Source organism: Scatophagus argus, chromosome 16 (assembly GCF_020382885.2).
Source record: "Scatophagus argus isolate fScaArg1 chromosome 16, fScaArg1.pri, whole genome shotgun sequence".
Lineage (NCBI taxonomy): Eukaryota > Metazoa > Chordata > Actinopteri > Scatophagidae > Scatophagus > Scatophagus argus.
The window spans coordinates 11,069,253-11,089,479 of record NC_058508.1 but is presented as its reverse complement, the minus strand read 5'-3'; the positions used below and the strand labels follow the sequence as shown (position 1 = coordinate 11,089,479).

Genomic DNA, 20,227 nt, shown 5'->3' with positions numbered 1-20,227 from the left:
ATTCTAGCCAGTAATATATACACGCATTTATACATGTCTCGGTTGATCTTTGATTAAAAGAAAAATACAAAAACAGCATACGTTGAAGAAATTCATATCAACTAATTTGTGATGAGTTGCAAATGAACACAATATAATGATCAAAACCCCACCCATAAACTGTGGCTATTTCTATCATTAATATATGTACAGTATATGTATGTAAATTTAGTGTAGCGCTATTTAGTCCTTGCGATTCTTTGTCATTAGTTTGTATGTATGTCTGCTTTAATTTTGTTGCGTACTTGGCCATTCGCCATTGTTTCAAAAACGTGACCGCAAAAAGCGGTGGGGTACCTGTAATCTCGCGAAGTTAGCGAAATGTGTACTGAACGGAAGCCGCCATAGGCCAATTTCAGTCGGCGTGCTCATTTGAACAAGAAGAACCGCTGCGAAGCACGGGAGAAAGCGGCCTAGTACTGATAATTCAACTTTCCAGTCAATATTGTAGGTATAGCATTGGTACGCTCGTACTTTAAGAAACATTTTAACATTTCATTTCGGTCAGACCGCCTCATCGGGTAAGGTGCTCTGATAAAACGAGTATCAGAGTAAGAGTCCGTTATATAGCATTAACATGGCTAGTAGCATTAGCATTGTCAGTCAGACACTATGCTCAGAGGGTTTAGCGGCTAACGCCACCTTGCAAAACGTGTTCACTAAGTTTGCAACGTTACTCAGTATTGGCTGCCAGTTTAGTGTTTACCGTGAAACTCTACGCGTCCATTAAAATGTTAAGTTTCCCCAAATGTGAAGTTTGTCGCTGCAGGGCTTTCTTTGAAGAACAGATCGCGGTATTTTACTATTTTTAAACCGGGCACATTGTGACCACCCAGCCCCTGGAACTGCCCTGTCGACCAGGCCTGAACAAGTAGGGCAACTTTTGGTAGCATCAGGTCAGCTGTAGATAGTCATTTCAAATAGTGCGTAGCCAATCGATAGTCTATGTTATTATGGAAGTAAATTAACCCGTGCCGTCATATGTAATCAGTTAAGGGTAGTTAAACCACACCGTCTGCTAGCTCGTAACCGGGAAAGGCGACCCTGCTACATGGCTAACTTGTTACCTGACAACTTTTTTTTCAGAACGTTACTCTGACCAGCTACAGCTGAATACAGGCGAATCGCGAGCACTGGGTCCACGTGTTGTACAGCAAGGCGTTTAAATCTGAACGAGAAATATTCAGACAAAAAAAAGCATTTCTCTAACTTAAACCAACAGACCGAGTAGCGTGGGGGTGGGGGTAGGATTAACTTGGAGCGGTTAAGCCGGGTCACAGAGATTTTAGCTGGTTGTGTTGTCTAATGTCCTCGTTTTTGTGCCGCAAGCCGATTTCCAATAACAATTTTAAATGGGGGTTTGCTGGGATTCTGAGGCCAGCCGCTGCTGCGTGTTTATCCTGTCCCCTTAAATTACCTCTTACCCAACTCGTGAGGGCTCGCTGTCCACCTTGAACCTACACCACGAACACCGTCGTTTTCCCACATATGTCCTTCAGCTTATTCCGTGGCTCCCTCAGTCATTTTGAGCCTGGGTTGATTAAATATCAAATTACAGCAGGTGGTGTTTGTAGAAACATTTATATTTCAGATTATACTACCTGTGTGTAAAGTCCGGTGGTATAGAAGTAATACAGAACAGCTGAAATGCCTTAAGAATCGTTTTAGCACAGAAGGTTTTACCCAATCCTGTACATGAATGAATGGTTTCCTGCTCTAACCTTAGACATGCATGTGGACTTTGGAGGTGATGCATCATAAACATCTGAACTCCACTGATGGTGTTTGTATTCATACTGTCTGATCCAGAGACCACTTGCTTTGCTAGTTGTTCTTAGTTCTACTCAATAATGTGTGGACGTTATAAGAATACACTGGAAAACAAGCACATTAATATGCAGATTGATTTGTTTTTCAGGATGGAGTGGCAGCCAGATGAGCAGGGACTTCAGCAGGTCCTCCAACTGCTCAAAGACTCGCAGTCGCCCAACACAGTCACGCAGAGAGCTGTCCAACAAGTATCCTACTGCAGTATCATTGGAGGGTGTGCATAGTGAAGCTACTCAGTGAATTTTTTTTTTTACTAAATGGTGACTTTCTAATGACATGCATGGTTTTATTTTAGTGCCTGGTGCGATGGAATTTTAACCTGTACCATGTCACGTTATTATGACTGCCACGTTATCAAGTTCTGATGGTGATGATTTTTCTGTGGTTTGTCAAAGCAGAGGGGGTATTTATTTGTTCATGAGCTTGTAGAAAGGTTCAGTATTTGATGCTTGGCTCATCTGAAAAGCCGAGAAAGTGTACTGTTGTACATTAATATAATTATCTCAACACCTTTTAACTGACAGCGTTATGACATCAAACAAATATTTTTGATTGATGCATAATCTGTTTGGGTGACCCAGTCAAAACTGTCGGTTGTGATTCCACACAGAGGTCATTTCTTTCTTTTTGACCACTGTACAATTGTTAAACAGTTTTGATATCATGGACATCTGCAGCCAGTTAGTTAATTTGAAAGTTAAAAGTGAAATGATCCTTAACCGCAATGCTAGAAACTTGAACAACTCAACCAGTTCCCTGACTTCAACAACTATCTCATCTTTGTCCTGACACGACTCAAAACTGAAGGTGAGTAGACAGACGTGTTTTTATGTAACACACCCAGATGATTGGTCAACAATATTTGAAGTCTCTACTATGTTACTCTTACACTTGAAAGCTGAATGTACTGTATGTCACACTGTGTTTGGAGAAGACTGTAAGTAAACACTTGATCTGTTCAGACCAGTATGTGTTATCATTACAAACCTCTAGAGAACTGACCAAGTCAAACACTATTATGTAGTGCAATTTAATTAAAAAATTGTTGACGTAGTGTATAGTTATATGCTAACATTACTTTTTCTAACAATCATCCCAGTCGGTTCCACACTGTTCCCTTATCTGGGGTATTAGTACGCATTTGAATAGTTTAAATAACATGTAAATTCTGTTTTGTTTAGTTTTTTCTCACCTTTATCCAATATTGAAACAACAACATTCCAAATCCACACTGGCATTATTTGTTAGTTAAACTTTGTTTGCATCTTTGGTTTTTCTCTTCATCTCCTTAGACGAGCCGACTCGCTCTCTGAGCGGTCTGATACTGAAGAACAATGTCAAAGCCCACTACCAGAACTTCCCTTCAACTGTCGCTGACTTCATCAAGCAGGAATGTCTCAACAACATCGGTGACCCCTCGCCGCTCATCCGTGCCACCATTGGTGAGTTTTTGTGTTTTGCGTGTATTGAATTGGTTTGCGGCTGCTTTCCCTTTGTTACCTTTGGAGATGATGCATAAAAATCACCTGACTGTCAGTGAAGGCATTTGTATTCATACTGTCTGATCCAAAGCTGATGTAAAGACAGCTGCTCACAGTCCTGTTAATTAGGAATTACTGTCTGAAATCTGTCATCTGTCTTGTTCCTCTAGGCATCCTAATCACTACTATCGCTTCCAAGGGAGAGCTACAAACATGGCCGGAGTTGCTGCCTCAGCTCTGCAACTTGCTCAACTCAGAGGACTACAACACCTGCGAGGTCTGCACTTACAACCTGCTCTGGCCCTTTATGCTGTAAAAATCATGGCTGTCATTGACTGATTGTGCACAGCAGACTTTCTGACATGTCATGGCAGCAAACTCAGAGGTGTATTTATTAGTGCTGTACTTCACTGAGCTATAGCTCATTCTCACTCGTGACTGCGACACTTAATGGCACTTAGCTGTCATTATTGTCATTAACTCCTTGTGTGTTTTTCCTGCTCTGACAAGTCAAAATATCTGCTTTGCAACTTGTCCATTACATGAGGTCACCAAACTTGAGGTACAGATAAAGATGAAGGTTCAGTTTTTCCCACCCTGACGAGTGCAACACCCGTCTGAGTGTGCTGAGTCTTACAAAGAAATACCAACATCCAAATTATACTTTTGTTTTTTTTTTATATATAATATTGACACACAAAAGCAGGGATCAGTATGATCTGTTTTTGGGTAACTTGTGTTCATGATGTTTAAAAAAACACTAAAGGTGACACTGTTTTAAACAATTGAAATAATTTTTCAAACACCACTTGGGGCAGCATAAGGCACAGGTGTAATTAATAAATTTAAAAATTACTTTTTTGTTGGGATTTTTTTTAAAAACATATCTATCATGAGAAAGATCTGTATTGACCAAGAGAGATTTTGGATTCACGACTGAAATAACTTCTTTCACTATTCGGCTGAAAAGCAAAGCCAGCACAGTGCATTGGGTGTTATTGCTCCAGTTGTATTTTCTGATGCAGTCTTATTCTCTCCCCTGTGTCCCTGTATGTTTGCGTTTTGATTTGACAGCCTCTCTGTGTATGTCCGTGTCTCAGGGCTCGTTTGGAGCACTGCAGAAGATCTGCGAGGACTCGTCGGAGCTGCTGGACAGTGACGCTCTGAACAGACCACTCAACATTATGATTCCTAAATTCCTTCAGTTCTTCAAGCACTGCAGCCCCAAAATTAGGTAGAAGAGAGAAAACAACTCATTACTGATTGTTGTCCCGTTACTGTGCTTTGTGATGCCAAGTAACAACCGACTGACTGTGAAGCTGTTGGTATTCATGTTGTTTGATCAGAATATTTGCTACCTTGTGACCTTACATAAACTTAGTGTTTTCAGATTAATTGTATCGTCCTTCAGTTTCATGTGTATAAACGTAAATAGCATTTTATTTACCACTAATCCACCTCTCTGGTTGACTCGACTGTTAACACGTTCCCGTTGACCCTGCAGGTCTCATGCCATAGCTTGTGTGAACCAGTTCATCATTGGCAGAGCCCAGGCTCTAATGGACAACATTGACACCTTCATAGAGGTGAGTCAGTTAAATCATGTTTGTCACTCCCTCGTAATTTGATTTTGACCTAATCCAGCTGTTTTCTTGTCTGTCTGTATCCTGTTTTTTTTTTTTATTTAAACTTCCCGTGACTCATTTCTTTCTCGTGTTGTTTGTGCTCTTGCCTTATAGAGCCTGTTTGCGCTGGCAGCAGATGAGGACTCTGAGGTTCGTAAGAACGTGTGTCGAGCCCTGGTCATGTTACTGGAAGTCCGCATTGACCGCCTCATCCCCCACATGCACAGCATCATCCAGGTAATTGTTAGGCAACCTTCAAATCAGCAGTGAACCTCCTGTACCTGCGCATACTTTGATGTGGGAGAACGTTTAGACTACTTTCATATTTTTTCTTCATGAATCTGGAAATGATGAAACACCCAGCTCATTGATTCACAATGATACCCATAGTTCCTATATTTTCTGATCCAGATTTGCTTAGGCTTTGTGCCATTCTGTGTTGCACAACATTTTTTCTCTTAATCCCCACTCACTCTTTAGAATTTATTTATGCATCAGATCACACTTCATTTGCAGTTTTTTTTCTCATCTCCTGCAGTACATGCTGCAGAGAACCCAGGACCCTGATGAGAACGTGGCTCTAGAGGCCTGCGAGTTTTGGCTGACTCTAGCAGAGCAGCCCATCTGTAAGGAGATGCTGTCTGGACACCTGGTGCAGTGAGTAGTGTGTTGTTAAACTACTGATGACTCCTTTCAATTATTTAGTACATCAGCCTCTTATCAACTTGTATGTGATTTTTGGTTGTTTAACCAAGCAAGTCTCTTCCTTCTCTCTGCATTAACATAGACTGATACCTATCTTGGTAAATGGAATGAAGTATTCTGAGATAGACATCATACTGTTAAAGGTGAGCTGTCTCTTTGTTTTTTGTACTGTTTTACAGTGTGTGTGAATTCAGAAAAACGCCCATAAGTCATAAAAAATCTGTGTGATGATGTAACTGAATGAGAATGTGTTTGTTTGTTCAGGGTGATGTCGAGGAGGACGAGGCAGTTCCAGATAGTGATCAGGACATCAAGCCCCGTTTCCACAAGTCACGCACTGTCACCTTGCAGCATGAAGGAGGGGAGGACGAGGAGGGTGAGGACATCGAAGAAGAAGATGACGATGATGATGACACACTGTCTGACTGGAACCTGCGTAAGTGGCTGAGAAATGCAGAACATGTGTAGAGGCATTCAGGCTGTAATACTTTTTTTTTTGTCAGCCTTTGGGGCTGAATCCACCTTGTTTCCTTGTTCTCCAAATAGGTTTAATGGTCTTAATTACAGTGGTTCTGCTGTCAGGTCAACTGTAAACAAATGACTTCTGGGGGGCTTGAGGGGTTTAAGACTACTTGTAATTGTGCCTTTCTTTTGTGATGCAGGAAAGTGTTCAGCCGCCGCCCTGGATGTCCTGGCCAACGTGTTCCGTGATGAGCTGCTGCCTCACCTCCTGCCGCTCCTGAAAGGCCTGCTCTTCCACCCGGACTGGGTCATCAAGGAGTCTGGCATCCTAGTGTTGGGAGCCATAGCTGAGGGTAATACCACGAGACCAGTTCTCACAGAAACTCCAGATTTGTTATCTTTCGCTTGCTTCTTGTTGGTTGTCGCCAGGGTAGATCACAACCTGACGTGAAAATCTGACTGATACGTACACGCTAAAGTTGGCTGAGTCTAATCCTCGTTACTTTAAATCAGTGATTTATTTGGTTGTTTACCGGCACGGACCCGAAATATTGCACTGCAGGTTCTTACTTATAATAGCTTAATAGATGTACACAAATGACTGGTGAACAGCTGTTGTGCCTGGACTGTTCTGCGCGGACATATTGAGTCATTTGGAGTGATCATTAAATATTCCGCTGACCCACTTAAAATCTCTAATTGGGTTAAATGTAGCTGATGTCGCTTTTTCTAAAGCTTGCCCACACAGTTTGTCACCCATCTGAGCAGTTCATCTTGCATCTGAAAATGGTGGAGCACTCAGCTCATTGATCGGTACCTACAGTTTTCCCTCATCGTCCTTCTCAGTCTCCAACACAAACTTCCACGTTCTCTTTTTGTAACTGTTGCTTTGTTTTTTCTTATCCATGCCTCAGGTTGCATGCAGGGCATGGTGCCCTACCTGCCAGAGCTGATCCCCCATCTTATCCAGTGTCTGTGTGACAAAAAGGCCCTGGTGCGTTCCATTGCCTGCTGGACCCTGAGTCGTTATGCACATTGGGTGGTTTCTCAGCCCCCCGACTCCTACCTCAAACCTCTGATGACAGAGCTTCTCAAACGCATCTTGGACGGCAACAAGAGGGTGCAGGAGGCCGCCTGCAGGTGAGCAGATTTGCTCTCCTCCTCTTTTCGTATGTGGATATGATGAAAATCCCAGCTCATTGATTAACAATGATACACTTTGTTCCCATATTGTTGTCTGATCCACATCCTACATGCATCATGTCTAGAGTCAAATAACTACACATATATAAAGTACTGATGTGTCTTCATGTCCTCAATCAATCTTCTTAGTGCGTTTGCCACCCTGGAGGAGGAGGCGTGCACAGAGCTGGTTCCTTACCTGAGCTTTATCCTGGACACGCTGGTGTTTGCATTTGGAAAGTACCAGCATAAGAATCTCCTCATTCTCTACGATGCCATAGGGACTCTGGCTGACTCAGTGGGTCACCACCTCAACCAGCCTGTAAGTGCCTATGAAATTTTAGACTTGTACTCTACATTTGGACACATGTAAGATCATACTGAGAGTATGAGCATGTTTTGCTTATAAAATAGTTCTGATAGTTTATTTCTCCTTAACTGAGCTGATGTAAATATTTTTCAGAAGTCTCCTTTTTCATACTGAGAGGTGGATGAGAAAAGTGATTGAACTCTCAGTTGTTTTACACGTCAGTTTTTGTGCAGATTTAATAACTAATATATAATGCGAGTACGTGATGGCTGGTGTCCAGATTTGTTATGGCTTTACAGAGCCACAATAACTGCTTTCCCTGTTGCCAGTGTTTATGCTGAGCTAAGCAGCTGCTTAATTTAGCCCCATGCTGAATGGAAATGTATGAGATTGATGTCAGTCGTTTTATTTTACTGCAAAAAATTAACTTTGTGTTTAAAGATTAAATTTGCAAAGTGAGGAGACGTCCTGATTGCATCAGTTTATATTGTTTTTCAGGAGTACATTCAGAAGTTGATGCCTCCCCTTATTGCAAAGTGGAATGAACTAAAAGACGAAGACAAAGATCTTTTCCCACTACTAGAGGTGAGAAGTTGTTCTATCTTTTTTTTTTAAGCCATACTTGCCCTAGAGGAAGTAAATTTTCCTGAAACACTACCCATATTGGCTTTAATTTATGTCTCAGATTTTTACTTCACGCTGTTGTTTGGTGTTCCAATATCTGGATATGATGAAACACCCAGCTCATTGACACAAAATGATACATTTTGTTCCCAAGTATTTTCTGATCCAGATATCAGACACTCTCAGGTTTCTGCAAACCACATTGTCTTTGCCTTTCCCTTGGCCATTTAATTGTGCTTCTTGGAACATGGCAGCACATCTTCTCCAGTTCACCCCTGAACAGTTATAGCAGACATGTCCAAATTTTTTTAGACCCATTTATTCATGCTGAAATTAAACAAAAGCATTGTTCTTGAAAGGAGTATCCCCTTTCAAAAAAAACAAACAAACAGTGGAACTGGTTTTTGACTGCTTTTGGCAAACTGTTTGTATTTAACTCATCTTTGCATTTCTTCCAGTGTCTGTCGTCAGTAGCCACAGCCCTGCAGAGTGGGTTCCTGCCTTACTGTGAGCCTGTCTATCAGCGCTGTGTCACACTGGTCCAGAAGACACTAGCTCAGGCTATGGTGAGAACGCCAAGTCACGTGCAAAATAAATATGTTGTATCTTTAGCGATCCTTCTTCATAGGTAAAGAAGAGATATTGACACTTGTCTTATGTTTGCACAGATGTACAACCAGCATCCAGACCAGTACGAGGCTCCTGACAAGGACTTTATGATAGTCGCTTTGGATCTGCTGAGCGGCCTGGCTGAGGGTTTAGGGGGTCATGTGGAACAGCTAGTGGCCCGCTCTAACATCATGACCTTGCTTTTCCAGTGCATGCAGGTATGAGGGAGTGTTTTGTCGTTTCTGATGTGATGTATTTACTGTACAAGTATAGCACTAAGGTGTGTGGTTTGTCTTGCAGGATACTATGCCTGAGGTGAGGCAAAGCTCTTTCGCTCTGCTGGGTGATTTAACAAAGGCGTGCTTCCTCCATGTTAAACCCTGCATTGGTGAGTGTGCTCTATCAGAGCAGAGTAAATCTGCAGCTGGTAGACTGAATTACATCTTCTATCCACCGCTTTATGAGCGAGCATGCAGCATCGACTGATGGCGGTACCTGTTGTAGTCATACATAGTATGATGTCTCTGATGAGGGACTATTACAGATAAGAAGAGATTGTAAAGGAAATATATTTGTGTATTAGATGTCGCTGTTTTTGTTGTAACTACTGTGTATGTCCATGTCCTCCTGCAGCTGAGTTCATGCCCATCCTGGGGCTCAACCTGAACCCAGAGTTTATCTCTGTGTGTAACAATGCCACTTGGGCCATTGGAGAGATCTCCATGCAAATGGGTGAGTGTATTTTGTGTTTCTTCAAACAAATGGTGGTGATCACTGAGAACAAGTGCCCCGTATCTGGATATGAGGAAACACCCAGCTCATTGAAACAAAATGAAACAGTTTGTTCCTAATATTTTCTGATCCAGATATCACGCTGTAATAGTGACGGCACAGTTGAGCGCTGGCATGCAAACTTACATGTGTGGAAGCTTGTGTGTGATGTAGTGTAACAAATGCAGACTTGGTTTTCAGGTATGTGCGAACCACACTGTTCTTCACTTTATAATTAAGGGTGGTTCTTGGAACTTGGTGGAACATGTTGCATGGTTCAGTGCTGATGGAGCAGTTGTCTCTCGTTGTGGACGTGTACAAATCGTTATAAGTAAATGGAGTTTTGACAAACAGTGCCTGATTATTGCCCCCCTTTTTGGTTTGTCTAACACTCGTGCCATGAAATGGTGTTGCACCGAAAACCAACCTCATGCTTGCACATTGTGTGAACATGTGTGCATGCATGTGTGCCTGGAAAGGCGTCGCGCACACTCCAGATAGCCCAGTTACACTCTGTGTGATCTCATTACAGGCACAAGTTTCAAGCCGCAAACAAGGGATTGTCCTGGTGAGCGTATCTTTTAGACCAAAGACTGCAAAATCAAATGAGATTTTTCTTTTAGATGTTGAGCCTCTGTATTGCCAATTATCAACAAAAAGATAGTGAAGGATTTGGTAAAAAGTGGTTCCAACAGGAATTTAGTTTGTCAGTCAAAATTAAATGTAGTACAAGACCAATCATGGTATAAGATGGATAGGTCATGCCCATCCTTCTCCCCCATTTCCTGTTTGCTTCTTTACCTCAGTCTGTCTATTAAGGTAGAAAAAAAGGTTATTACTCACAAGTTTCCTGTATTTAAGTTTTCTTTGTGTGCCTCTTACTGGTTTAAAGTGGGCAACAGGCCATATCTCATTCCTGATTGGCCTCAGATTGAAATTTACCACAGTTTTCACCATGATGCATCCACTCTACATTTCTAAATTTTCTTCAGACAGGTAAATGGTGTGTGTGTGTGTTCTCTGCTGTGCATGTCTGTAGGTGCAGAGATGCAGCCTTATGTGGGCATGGTTCTGCCACATCTGGTGGAGATCATCAATAGACCAAACACACCCAAAACTCTGCTGGAAAACACAGGTACGGACAGTCCTACACGCACGGGATAAGTCAGCACGTGTGTTTCAAACATGGGAAAGCATCTGATTTGAGGTGAACTGTATTGTCTCCCTGTGTGTAGCCATTACGATTGGCAGACTAGGTTACGTCTGTCCCCAGGAAGTGGCACCACAGCTGCAACAGTTCATTAGGCCATGGTGAGTCACATGTATGAACATTATTATCATCTGGATATCAGGAAATATCCAGCTCATTCATTCATGTGGGGAGGCAGAGTGGCTTATCAACTGAATTGATGAATTAATGCTTTCCACTTACACCTCTTTCTTCTCAGGTGCACATCATTGAGAAACATCAGAGATAACGAAGAGAAGGACTCTGCCTTCCGAGGAATCTGTGTGATGATCGGTGTCAACCCTGCAGGAGTGGTGCAGGACTTCATTTTCTTCTGTGATGCTGTGGCCTCCTGGGTCAACCCCAAGGATGACCTGAGAGACATGTTTTATAAGGTGAGTGTCTCATCAAAAGGAATTCCCATCTTATCAAACACATTGATCTGAGGGATAGTGTTGCCATTAAAATATTCTCTCACCAAGTGTAACGCTGGCCTCCCACACTCTGTGATGATCACTTATCAGACATTCGAAATCTGATGATACGGTGCGGATAATTTTGGACTCTGAGAAGTGTGGGTAGGGCCTTGAGGGACAACAGATTCCTAAACACAACACAGACATTTTCACATTCAATACCAGCTTAGGTGATAATTCAGTATCACTCATTTTAGTTGCTCAACCTGCAAAGTTGTCCAGCTGTTGCTGACATTTTTTTCTGAACACCCAGGCATTGTTTAGCAAATGCAACTCAAGACAGCTCAGTCAAGATTTGCATTTCTTCACATGCTTGAAGCATTTTTTTCTACAATGGAATGCTGAACGGGTGAAGCTTGACATGTGTAGCAGCAGTAATTAAGAGAGTGAGGTTTAGCCAACAGTCAATTGCCTTGTTGCTTGCTATGAATATGGGTGTAACCCTTCAGTCTAGCAGCAAAACAATCAAATGTAGCCCTAAGCCTACCCCTAAGCCTCCTAACTATTCATGTCGACAGGTTAGTCGGCCCACATGACGCTTTTCTGTTTTCCCTTTCAAGATCTTGCATGGTTTCAAGGACCAGGTCGGAGAAGAGAACTGGCAGCAGTTCTCTGAGCAGTTTCCTCCCCTGTTGAAGGAACGCCTCTCAGCCTGCTATGGTGTCTAACCCAACCACCCCACTGGTCCACACAGGACACCAACCAGTTAGGTATGTCCAGCAAACCATCTCAATCCATCTCAAATACCTAATGATGAATTCTGGGAATGATGAAACTCCCAGCTCATTGATAAGCAGTGATACATTTTGTTCCCAAGTAAATTTTCTGACCCAGAAACACTCTTTCCATCCACATTACTCTCTACACTCCTCATGCAAGTGCTACTTTTACCAGTTGTTCATGTAATTTTTAATCTTTCTCCCTCCCTCCATTCCTCTGTTCCTTTTTCGCAGGTCAATGTAGGGGAGGGTTACTGGGGAACTCATTGCACTGCCCAGATTGTGGGGAGTAACGAAAGCTGGAGGGATGTGACTGGCCTTGATCCTGCACTCAGCGGAGGGCCCCCTTTCCGCCTGCGCCCTGTGTGTCTCTGAGGGTGGGGAGGGTGGGTGTGGGAGGGAAAACTGGGGATATACATATACCTCTCGGATTAAATGCCTCACTGAATCCAACACACTCTTAAGACTTTCACCAACAGTAATGCAGGGATCCTAGGTAGGTGAGGACAAAATTTGGGGCTGGCTTTGAGCTCCCCTCCTCAATTTGATTATTCTGTTAAGATAAGTGACGGCTGGGAGGCGAGAGGAGGGCGGTTGCCAGATAGGTACATAAAGAGGAATTATCTGAACCAGCATAGGATGCCACAGTCCCAAATGCCACGATGCACGTGGTCTGTAGAATGGCTCGCACACGCAGATGTGTTTGAACAGGCTCGTGCCAGAGGCTAAACAAAACAAAAAAAACAAAAAACGCTTTTACTATGTAACTGCAGGAAATGTGCACAGTTTTTTTTTTTTTTGGTTTGTTTTTTTGCACCTTTTATGGCGAAATTGCAAAAATCATTTGGTGTGTGCATATACATGGATCTTATTCTCTTTTCTCATGTACATTCAGCTGAATTTAATTTCCTTCCTCTTCCCGTGGTTGCTGAAGTCCTGTTGAGTCATAGACTTCTGTCTTTTTTGGGCCCCCCCTCCTCCTCATTTGAGGCCGGAAAAATAAAAAAAGATGCAGTAGGTCTGTCCTCTAAGGTTTTACCACCACAGTACCAAGTTCAAGTTATTGCATGGCATATGATCACCTCTTAAGTGACGCATGTTTGAGTGAATGTCTGTCTTGTTGCTCACTTGATTTAGTACACATATTGTCTGTATGGGGAGGCTGCCATAAATTGAAGCTGTCAGTGCTTGGTTCTTTTGTCCTCCCCTTCATACATATTTTTCAATCGGTGTCTCTAGAGTTTAATGGAGGCTGTTTGTGAAGGCCAACTGTAGGTAGCTTAAAACAGGAACCAGCTCATGTCTGATTGTTTCGGAGAGAATCACTCACTGCAACAAGAGTTAAAATACTGTAGGCAAGTTGAGAATCCTTTTTGCTGCTGCTGCTTCGTTTTTAAGAGTATTTACAAAACGGACTTAATGAGAGCGATAAGACATCACCAAGAATGAATTGGTTCTTACTGATATAAATGCACTTTTTTTTTCTTTTGTAAGAAATTTAGAATTTCAAATGTAAGACGTACAGTAATAATATGCTGATCTTGAGACATAGTTTTTTTTGATAAGTGATTTTAGGACTGTTAATGGCTTGCTAAAGTAAGCATAATGATAATGTTAAGCAATGGTAAAATGACTAGGGTAAGACTTGAGGCCTCTTAACATAGTTTTATAACGTAGCTCCTTCTGAAATGGATTGAATAGGATTAAGAGGGAGCCATCTTAATTACAGTATTTTGGATCCATGTCCCAGTGCGCCTGCCAATCCATACCTGTGTTTCGAGTATGTCTTTATCATCAAAGCTTTTTGTTAAATGATGGCTACTTGAGCTGTCGAGGCTTCTCCTTGTCATGAACATTGCATGCTTTTCAATAGTCTTGCTCCTCTTTTTTTTAGTCATTTTATAACTGGTCCCTTTTTGAGGGGATCTACCCTGTAAAAGCTTTGTCAATGGCACTCGCAACTCCCTGCTGGACCAATAGGGTATTTTTCCAGCTTATGGTCAAACTAGTGATTGCCTTTGCCATATATTCACCCGTCGATACTGTGTAGGATATGCCTGGGAATACACTGACTGAGTCCTAACAGTTCTCCCCTGACACTGGTTAGCTTATGTGAGAGTGTGGTGGTCTTTATCCAGCTTTATCTTTTAGTCATTGTCCATAGTGGACGGTTGTAATTCAAGTGTGTATGGCTGTTTGCCTGTTGGTGTTTCACTATTAAAGTGTGTACGCAAGTACTGCTTAGGTGTAAATTTGCACCAGCCCTACAAATAATAAGTTATGTTTGGGGTTTAGTTTGAGTCATGCCTGAATTGATGTGGCCATCGGGAGTATCAACATTTACCTGCCAGTCAGCATCAGTTTGATCATCAGGTTGCTCCAGTTTATTAAGATGAAGACCATCACAAAACACCAAAATGTTTGAATAACAGCTCACATCAATAGATTGTGGTATGTAAGAATTGATGTTATTTTTTCCTCCACCAATGTGACGTTGAAGTTTTGTTTTTCTTTTTTTTTTCTTCTTTTTTTTTCTGTAGCACAAGTGTTAGCGATGTGTGCAAGCATTAAGATATGAATTGGTCACAGGCTGCACATTCGTTCTTGCAGCAGCATGTGGTAAAGCATTGGATGCAGAGATGTTTCAGAAAAATGCAGCTCCTGTGCATCAGACAGTCTGTGAAAAGTTGAGGCTTCACCACTCCTCGCTATGTTGTGATACACTAAGCTATTTTCAGAAGTAAATTTAAAGGCAAGTTTGTTTTTTTATCTTTTTTTTTTATTTTGATGCTCATGTGACAGTTTTTTTTATTTATTTTGTTTTTTTATTTAGTTTTATTTTTATTTATTTTGTTTTTATTTTGTTATATTTTTTTGTGCTCCAGTGCACAAATTGTTTTGGACTTTAAAAGTTGTTTTTTTTTTCTTTTTATTCTTTTTATTTAAAGAATGATTTTGTTTTCGTTGTTTTATAGCGGACCATTATGATATTTGATTATGTCAAATTTGATATTGTGGTTGGACTGAAGGAGAGTCGGTGCTCAGTGCATACCTTAGGGAAGAATGTGGAAAACTAATTCATAACTTTGTTTCAATCTGATATCAAGGCTGGCAGTTGAATTTGATGTAGTACCTCTTTTTTTTTTCTTTGCTCAACTGTGGTGCAGGTGGGATGTTATCTGATGTATCCCTTTTTATTTAATTTTTGTGAATAGGGGAAAATAAATTTCTTTTCTATTAAACTTTGGGTCTGATTGTGTGTGTACTCTGTGTGTTCACTGTAGACATTCATGTCTAGAAATGTAGAGCTGAGTAAATACCGGCAGTAATACAGCCTTTAACTTGATAATTTTTCTAGAAGGATGAAAGAATATTGAAGTTTAGTTTCAGTATTTTATGCATCCAGAAATTTCAGTCAATCAGCACAGGCTCAGCTGAACTGCAGACTTTTTACATTTCCAGTTCAGCCAACTATAAAACTGCAACCTGGGTTCCAAAGGTTAGAACAACGTTAAATAAAACACAATTTGTTAATCCTTTCTGACATGTTTAAAGCAGTGTAGAGGCAAGTATAAAAACAATATATTCAGTGTTTAGCCTCATCAATTTCATTGATTTGTAAATTTATTCTTTATTTGACACATTTCAAACAAATTGGGGCAGCAGAAGACTGTAAAGTTGTACACTGCTCAGAAACCACCTGTTGGGAGCATTCCACAGGTAAACGGGGCGACTGGTGAGAAGTGACGGTATGACTGATAGTCATACCAGTCAGTCAAAACAATGGGATGAGGTTCACACCTTGTCAAATGCATGATTGTATAGAATATTTTGCTGCATGGGCTCAGGGACACTTCGTAAAACTTGTAAATGGTTTGTTTGCAAACGACTGCCTTCTAACAGTGGAAGAGCCTACAGTGTTTGATCATTTGTATAGCTGCATTTTGATGATCACAATTTTTGACCCTGTAGGTAAAATTAATCCAAAGTCGACTTGCACTGAGAGAATTTAACATTTCCAGCGAATAAGGCTATTTCAATTTGAGAAATTGTGCATGTGTTGTTTTACAGTTGTAAAACATTTCGACACACTGATTTCTACAGGACAAAGAAGCTTGGTTAAGTCCAAACCACAGGTGCAGTTTAAATGTTCCTGACTGCATCCCTGCATTACACTTTCGCTGCTATTGGGACTCTGTGATGTTGTTGTTACTATTAATAAAGCTTCCTGTGTTTTTCCTGCTGTGACAAGTCAAACCAACCACTGGCGTTCCCATGAGCAGTGCAGGCATCTTGGCAGCACTGCCTTTAAATGGTGTTGCACCCTCACCTCCGGGCTGAAGGATGACATTCCCAGGGTGCATGTGTTCCATGAAATAATAATAATATTTAGAAAACCAACACTTAAATGTTGCTTCTCTCTTACAGGCTTTCGCCCGCCTGAGATACGTCTGAAAACTTTTGTGCCACAACTTGGTAAATGTAAATGTGTGGTAATTTTTTACAAAATGTTTTAACAGATGAGTGGAGTGGAGTCGGCAGATGAAGCCACAAGATGGAGGCATTTTGTGGCTTCATCTGCCGTGTTTTCAAATACTATGTGTGCTTCTTTAAGGTTTCCAGAGCCAATTTGGTTTTTCAGATTATTTACCTGGGCCGAAGTAATGGACCAACTGAGAGACAATTCAACATCCAGCCATCCACAGAGACACATTGCTAGCATGGCTAAAAATAACTTTGCTCACTTATACTGCCAGCTTTGTCTTGAGAAGCAATGGTTTTTCTTGGGGTCTTGGGCACTTTGATTATAGGAATGGAAACACTCTAATATGTGAAGAAAATATGTTAAATTTGACAAATGGACGATGCCAATCTTGAAGCAATGAATGACTGAAGACGCTGCAAATTCCAGATATTTAGTCAAATTATGAAGGGAAAGTTTCTAATGGTGTCCTTTTCGTTGTGGCAGTTGAGATGTCCAGGTTCCTGTTTTAGCCTTCAACTTCCTCTATAATTTCACTTCACTTCACCAGTCACTTCACCAGGGACATTTTTTCTCCCTGGGGGTTCATTGCACTCCATATAAGGTGACTAAGGTGGTCTTGGACATAATGGAAGGTAAAATAGTCATAATCTCTCCTTACTTTAATTTGTAGTTGTGGTACGAGCCAGTCATACACAAAACATTTTGAATTTTGAGTGGCAATAGCTGCAACAACACAGGGCTGATCATCCTGGGAGGAGGTGTGGCCGAACACCACATAAAGGTAAGTAGGGTAAGTATTAGGGTTGGGTTTTTTTTTTTTGATTCTATATAGATTTGCTCTTTGCTCAGATTCTCCTTTCAAATCACTTTGTCTCCAAAGGGATTGAGCTTGGAGTTTGATGGTTGTGACTGAGGGGCCAGTCCTGATGAGGCTGGGACAAGATCATGGCACATTCTCAACCTGTGAAGGTATACATGAAATATCTTTGTGTAAGAAACTCTTCTAAGTTTAAAAAAACTTACTTTTAGGCAAGCTGACTCCAGGACAAGGCATCTGTACTATTGATTATTATGTTTTTTCTTTCCCATAAGTAATTCTTTTCTTTCTTTTTTTCTTTTTAGATTTTTTTAAGAGAAAAAAAATCTGAAAATATATTTCACAGTTCAGATAATGCTCTGAGAATTTCAGATTGAAGTTATAAACACATCGGTAACAATCAGCTAATCCTCTGTGCATTTTCCTCTCTGTACTTGATGCACTTTGTCTGATGTTTAGACCAAATTCTCGTGTTTCTAGCTCTCTCTACAGTTGTCACGAAGAGCCGGCAATCATACAAAAGCCTTTTATTCTACAGTCTTCAATAATTTGACTCCAGGTACCATCCTTCTGTCCCATCCTTAGATATTACACATTCATGTGAAAGTTATTACCCATTTACTTGTTATCAAGACTTGTTTTTTGTTTGCTAAATCAATGGTGGGCAGTCTTGCAAAACAGATTAATAGAAAAATACAACGTTTCTTCTGAAAAAAATCACAGGCACCATTCATGTCTTTTACATAATATGTGCCAAACTGTACTCATTCATCATATATATTCATTTCAATCAATAAAAATCAAGCAAGGAGTGACTGGTTGCCTCTGTTGTTTTTTAATACAATAGAGTTTTTAACACACATCTTGTCATTGTGTCTCTCCAAGTATTTGGAGGGGTGGCAATAAGCTTTTAGCATTTTAGGAAAAATGCAGTCAGACAGCAAAGATACCAGTCCGGTCCAGTCACCATTCCTTTATGTCTGGTCGGACTGGTCCTACAAATATCTCTTCTGATATAAGAAACATTTCCACTCAGGAGTCGTTTTCCATGACCAGATCTGAAAATGAGTATAAGAATGCATGCAAATTTATGGAGTCATCAAGTGGGCAACCTTCCAGTAACTGGTGTGTGGTTGAGTTGTCACAGAATCACATTTTTTACATGGATGCACAAACGCAGAACTTCTCTTTTACAACTTTTCTGTCTTTGTTGCTGGCACCAAATTAAGCATATATTTACAAATAAAAACAAAGAAACCTATGGAATATAAGTAAATCTAATGTCTTTGTATTGTTTTCTGTTGAGCATATGTATTTGTAAATAATTGTATTCTGCTACATTTGTGTTTTACTGAGCATTCCAATTTTTGGAATTGGGGTTGTACAAATAATACATATGTGTCTGGATCTTCATCAAAAAACACAGTTCAAGGGCTATATGATCACTGAATTATTTATTTATTACTGTTTATTGCTTTCATAATTTGCTGCAGTGCCAACTACATAGACATATAGAAACCTGCATATAATTTAGCATGGGACAGAGCCGTAAACTATCACCTGTCCCAGGTCTGGACCGCCTATCTGCTCTTACTCCCTTGTCCACCTCCTATAAAAGACTTACAGCAGTAGCTATACATTAAGTTTTTGGGTGAAAGGTGCTTGGACTGAGTCACACCTAAAGGACAGACCAACATCCTTGGAAGGTCATCTGTAACCAAATTGGACAGGTAAGATGCAATCTACCTGTCATGTTCGAAAGAGCCCAAATTGGCCAGTCTTGAGTGCAGAAAAATATTTATAAATGTTGTGTCACCTTTTTTATGAACCAAATGTAAAGCAAATGCAACTGCCTTATAATTAAAGTGTGGCTTCATTCATTTTTTGACAATGCCCACAGAAGCTTTAGACTTAAAAATAGAGAATTGGTTATTAGAGCAAATTTGCTCCCATATTTATTTTATATTGAATTTCAATCCATTTTGTAGGAGGCAGAGGTAAGGTGGGATGTTTCTCATTAATATTTAATATATTTAACCCCTGAGATTTTTAACGTTATCTACCTGACTTGAATTTCCCTCTGATTGAATTTCCCTCGGGATCAACAAAGTATCTGATGCAAGTCTTGACAGTCACAGCAAGATTAACCAGACAAGGGACTCCAACCTGTGCTCATTACCCTGCCTATGTATATTTTACCTCCATATTCAGTTTGTAGTTACAGAAGGCAATTTCTACAGAACTGCATTTCTCCCCTCAGAGGTTGAATAATATGAAGAAAGTATGAAAAATGTGGAATATTTTAAGGCTTGTTAAAAAGATGATGGTAAACTGAATTGTTGGCTTTAATGTGTGTGGAGCAGCAGTTGAAGGAGTATAAAGATCTGAAAAAATGGCATCTAATTAGTAAGAATGGGATTTAATAGTTGAATGATAGCCATGCATATGAATAATATACACAACACTGTATGATTTAAATGGGAAACTTAAAGTATGAATGAGTTGAAAAGGTGTAAAAAGGAGTATTAATAGCTGGAAATGGGAAAGGGCTGGAGGTTGTAAAACATTGGGAAAGCTGGGAGCTAAACTGCATTGCTTGAGTAATAGCTGTGAGCTAAACTGCTTTTCTTGACTAATGGCTCAAAGCTAAACTGCATTTCAGACTTAACTTCAAATGAAGGAGCTGAAGGAGTTTGAAGAGTTTGAAAAGTGATGAAGGATACAAAGTAAAGGGGAAGCTGGTGGCTGTTTTTTGGAGAACATATAGTATAATAGAGTATAATAGTCTCTAGCAAGGCAGTGAAGTTAAAAAGACATGGGCCAAAGACCTAAAATTTTGTATGAAGCATTGTTGTATATAATG

The 20,227-nt window shown here is 40.6% G+C and overlaps 1 protein-coding gene and 1 non-coding gene across 3 annotated transcripts; both read left to right on the top strand.

The window, feature by feature from the left end:
* Positions 1-338: 338 nt before the first annotated feature.
* On the top strand, positions 339-15,303 carry LOC124072962 (transportin-2). Of its 2 annotated transcripts, XM_046414782.1 has the most exons (25): positions 339-486; positions 1,958-2,057; positions 2,601-2,676; positions 3,162-3,311; positions 3,521-3,627; positions 4,451-4,584; positions 4,855-4,936; positions 5,090-5,212; positions 5,514-5,632; positions 5,763-5,823; positions 5,945-6,116; positions 6,343-6,495; positions 7,057-7,282; positions 7,475-7,646; positions 8,133-8,219; positions 8,717-8,824; positions 8,927-9,085; positions 9,168-9,255; positions 9,501-9,599; positions 10,171-10,206; positions 10,678-10,773; positions 10,874-10,949; positions 11,087-11,261; positions 11,903-12,052; positions 12,296-15,303. In XM_046414782.1, exons 2-24 carry the CDS (start codon positions 1,959-1,961, stop codon positions 12,008-12,010), a joined length of 2,706 nt encoding a protein of 901 aa, XP_046270738.1. In that variant the 5' UTR covers positions 339-486; position 1,958; the 3' UTR covers positions 12,011-12,052; positions 12,296-15,303. The 2 variants fall into 2 exon arrangements, with proteins under 2 accessions (XP_046270738.1, XP_046270739.1); XM_046414783.1 differs by lacking the exon at positions 10,171-10,206.
* LOC124074062 lies at positions 1,781-1,848 on the top strand. Its single transcript, XR_006845780.1, has one exon. It is a non-coding gene; the product is annotated as a small nucleolar RNA SNORD41 (small nucleolar RNA).
* Positions 15,304-20,227: the final 4,924 nt, after the last annotated feature.